The sequence below is a fragment of the Nicotiana sylvestris genome, chromosome 6 (assembly GCF_000393655.2).
Source record: "Nicotiana sylvestris chromosome 6, ASM39365v2, whole genome shotgun sequence".
Classification (NCBI taxonomy): domain Eukaryota; kingdom Viridiplantae; phylum Streptophyta; class Magnoliopsida; order Solanales; family Solanaceae; genus Nicotiana; species Nicotiana sylvestris.
In genome coordinates, this window is record NC_091062.1 from 150,190,125 (window position 1) to 150,194,568 (window position 4,444).

The following is a 4,444-nucleotide window of genomic DNA, read 5'->3' on the forward strand; positions in this document are numbered from 1 at the left end:
AGACAGATAGGAATGGGACGGGTAATAGCATGCAATAAGTAATCGAGACCAATCCGCGCTTTAATACCTTAACGGGGTGGAAAGGGTAGATATGGATATGATGACCACGCGATAATATCACGTGTAGCCCCTCATTGAGGAGTGATTACCGGACATTGTGTGGTTTGATCCATATTTTTCATTAACCTAGGACCCCTTTCCCTTTATTCTTTAGCATTTTTACTCCTTATTTAAAAAAAATCAGCTTTTCTAATTGTTCTTTCAAAACTGGTTTACTTTCAAATCCATTCTGTGTTGAAATCCCCTCTTATTTGAGCCTTATTTGCTTATATGTTAATTGCACCCAAATTCACAATAATTGTCTGGCCGAGAACCACACTAGTGGATTCTGAGGGGTGCTTAACACCTTCCCCTTGGAATAATTTCAAGCCCTTACCCTATTTCTGGTAGTTCAAAATCAAACTCTTTTGGCGTCCTAATGCACCCTAATCTTTAGGTGGAGACTCTTCAAATTCAAACCCAGTTCCCAAAAGGAACGAGTTGTCCTTCCAAATGTCATAAACCCGATTTCACTCTAGAAAAAGGGGGCGCGACAACATGGCGACTCTGCTGGGGATTTTTAGGCTTTTACCATTTCAGACTATTATTGTGAATTTATGCTTCTTTATGCGCAATTATTTGTTTATTTCTTTTAAGCATTAAATTTTCTTTTCGATTGCAAAACTGACTTGTCTTTTTGTTTCTTTTCCTTTACTGCTTTCCTTAATTACCGCTTTAAATTATGGAACTGTTGTATTTATTGCTTTCTTAACGTGCAAATACGTGACAACCTGCTTTAATTGTTGCATAATCATGCTCAACAACATATTCCACTCGTGACAAATACAATACCATAGCAACTCTTATAATGAGTGGTTGCACTCTTCCAATGTTATCACCCCCTAAATCCGGAAAAGGCATATTTGCGGTAAAACCAGTCGATCAACGGTGTAGTCGACGGTTCCGTGCCTTTCGCCCTTAAGTTGTCCGCTCAAGGGTATTAGTCTAAAACCCCATAGAAACCTTACTCTATTTAACTGTGCATGCATCATGGACAAACCTAGCTGAGTCAGTTATGTTGTCCGCATAATGACTCTTTAAGATAGCCTTGTCCAAAGTCCACTGGATTTCCCTAAAACCCAAACAGACATCATCACATTCTGTGCATTTATTTGGAGAACTAAATGTTTTCATGCTAATTGTTGATATTTAATAGTCGAGTCTGGTGGGGGTAAGGGCCTAAACTTATTTATTTTGCAGAAAATGAGGCACGAGGTCCCTAGTTTTGGTATGATTAGCACGCCCCCACTCTTGCTAGCCTGGTGGAGGAGTCTTCCATCAAATGACCAAATCAATGAATGGAAAGAGAGGGTCGCTAAAGCTAGCGAAAAGTTGGAATATCTGGAGTACAATCTGCTGGAATTGGAAGGGAAAGTGAGGAAGAGAGTTACCGACTGCTAGAACACTAAAGGAAGCGAAGGAGAACATATGGCAAAGGCATTTCTACTGGTGAACCTAGGCGAGCTGGAGGATTTGATTAACGAGAGCATTCAACCTGAGGAAGGTCCTTCTGGGACCAAATAGATAGGAATTTGTTTTTTCGCTTTATGAATGTAATAAGGCCAATGGCCATTAGTGACTTTTATTTCTTGTTTATTTAGTGTCGATTTGGGATTCATCTATTTTTTTATCAATAAAACGAGGCATTTAGAATTCTAAGTTCTCCAAATCAATTTGTTGCTAGGCCTACCTCGGGCACAACAAGGTTTTTCAAATTAGGACACACTTTACATTCTTGCACTATGTGTTTAAATATCGCAACATTTTCTTATAATCCTCACTAACTTGTTACCTTTTTGTTTTTACTTTTTTTATTTATTCCCTTCCCCAAAGGTTAGTTCGTGCATTCTGGCAACATCATTTTATTCCACGAGATCCAGGGGCCCTCCACCCACTCCTAATTTTAGTCCTGTCAAAAACAAGAATAAATGGAAGATGGAAGATTCGAACAACACCAGAAAGGAGAACTCAACTGAACGGGTAGAGGTCACTCATGGTCATGGTACTTTGGTTCCTAAAGAAAATGCATCACAGCTCGAACAAAAACTACTGAAATTCCAAGAAGAACTTGATCAGGTTCGGAACCTGGCAAACCTGTCATTTTCCCTCACCACTCCCGATGTCAATTTCCCAAATGATCAGAACCCCACACCTCCACAAAATATCCCGAAGCCACAGAACTATCCCGCTCATCACTACCACTGCAACCCCTACCATACTTCCAACAATACCCCACTCCTCATCCCGGAACCTCAAAACTCCACAAATGGCCACTTCCACACCCACCATAACACCCCTATCTACGTGGAGACTATGACACACTCCACCCAACCCATCTCAAGCACACCCGAGTCTGATGACAAGGATTTGCTCATCAGGAACATGGCTGAAGAACTCAAAAAATTGACTAGCCGAATTCAAGGCGTTGAAGAAAATAAGGGAATTGAAGGGCTGAACTATGAAAATCTTTGCATACAGCCCGATGTCGAACTACCCGAGGGGTACAAACCTCCAAAGTTCAAAATGTTTGATGGTACAAGTGATCCAAGGGTCCATTTAAGAACATACTGCGATAAACTGGTTGGAAAAGGGAAAGACGAGAGAATCCGCATGAAGCTGTTCATGAGGAGTCTGAAAGGAGATGCTCTATCCTGGTACATTAGCCAAGATCCAAAGAAATGGTCAAACAGGGTAGGTATGGCGTCAGATTTTATGGACAGGTTCAGGTTCAACATAGAAAATGCACCGGATGTGTTCTACATTTAGAATCTAAAGAAGAAACTCACAGAAACATTTCACGAGTATGCTACTCACTGGAGGTCTAAAGCTGCTAAGGTCAGACCTCCCTTAGAGGAAGAATATATGAACAAATTCTTCGTCCGGGCTCAGGACCCGCAGTATTACGAGAGGCTAATGTTGATTGAAAGCCATAAATTTTCTGACATCATCAAGCTGGGTGAGAGGATCGAAGAGGGCATTAAAAGTGGTGTTGTCACGAACTTTGAGGCCTTGCAAGCTACAAACAAGGCCTTACAGTTTGGTGGTGCGTCCAAGAAAAGGAACGTAGGGGCCGTAATGGTTGCACAGAGAACCAAATCTCCCATCAAATACCGAACCTATCTGATGCCTCCACTCACATATCAGCCTACACCAAATTACCAAGCACCCTCACCCTATTACCAAACTCCATCACCCACTTATCAATCACCTTCACCTCCCACATATCAACTTACTTTACCCAGATATTCGCAACCCACACCTGTTTAACAAGCCTACAATGCTCAACCATCCCACTATCAATCACTCTTATACGCCAAAACTTCCATAGACCTCGACCATATTATGACCGCAAACCTCCTAAATAGTATACAGCCATTGCCGAACCCATTGACCAGTTATACGAGAGACTCAAAGCCGCTGGTTATGTTACCCTTATCCCTACCATAACCCCTGAGAACCCTTATCAATCGGTCAATCCAAACAAATCCTGTGCATACCATTCCGGCAAGAATGGACACACCATCGACGAATGTCGTTCTCTAAAAGACAAGATCCAGGCTCTGATTGACAACAAAATTATTATCGCAAAGAAACCTATTCCAAATGTCCTCAATAACCCTCTGCCAGACCATAAGGGTGGAGGCATCCACATGATCGAAATAGAGGATGATTAGGATCCCGAGGAGTCAATTGGGTTGATCACAGAAGGTGATGATCCAAGGAAACCAATAGTTACTCTTAATCTAATCATAGTCCAGATTCAGCCATCTGGGGACGCTGTGATAAACATGTCTGTGCCACTTGAGTTCGAAGCAACTACAAAGACACCAACATCAATTAAGGTCGAATTCGTGACTCCAGCAAACGCACCTCCACCATTTAAAGTTGCAGTTTTACCTCCCAAAGAACATGTTTCATTCGGAGTGAAGATGTCCACGTAGATCCTATTGGCGATGTCCACCATGACGCCATTCCATACCAAGGCTATACCATGGGACTATACAGCCGAGGCAAGAAAAAAAGGCAAGGGTAGGACCGAGGAAACTGTTGCCGCATAGGGTATGACAAGAACTGGTAGAGTTTCTACCCCTGAACATCTAGCCGAGTTAAGCAAGCAGGCCTCCAATCGTCCGCCCATTATTGAAACGGGTCCAGATGATCTTTGGAGAAAGATACAGGCCAAGGAATACTCGGTCATCGACCAGTTTAACAAAACACCGGTATAAATCTCCATACATGCTTTGCTACAAAATTCTGAGGCACACAAGAATGCTCTATTGAAGGTGTTGAGCGAAGCATACGTGCCAAGCAACATTACTGGCGGGGAAATGACCAACATGGTTGG

At 42.3% G+C, this 4,444-nt stretch overlaps 1 protein-coding gene across 1 annotated transcript; it reads left to right on the plus strand.

Annotated features, from left to right (window-relative positions):
* Positions 1 to 2,622: 2,622 nt before the first annotated feature.
* LOC138871465 (uncharacterized) lies at positions 2,623 to 4,040 on the plus strand. The gene is made up of 3 exons (XM_070149346.1): positions 2,623 to 2,790; positions 2,866 to 3,162; positions 3,858 to 4,040. The coding sequence occupies exons 1-3, from the start codon at positions 2,623 to 2,625 to the stop codon at positions 4,038 to 4,040; spliced, it is 648 nt and encodes a 215-aa protein (XP_070005447.1).
* Positions 4,041 to 4,444: the final 404 nt, after the last annotated feature.

Coding starts and splice junctions, on each gene's coding strand:
- LOC138871465 (XM_070149346.1), top strand. CDS start 2,623: ATGTTTGATGGTACAAGTGATCCAAGGGTCCATTTAAGAACATACTGC. Junction 2,791..2,865: donor CAAAGAAATGGTCAAACAGG/GTAGGTATGGCG, acceptor TTCTACATTTAG/AATCTAAAGAAGAAACTCAC. Junction 3,163..3,857: donor GTGCGTCCAAGAAAAGGAAC/GTAGGGGCCGTA, acceptor ATCATAGTCCAG/ATTCAGCCATCTGGGGACGC.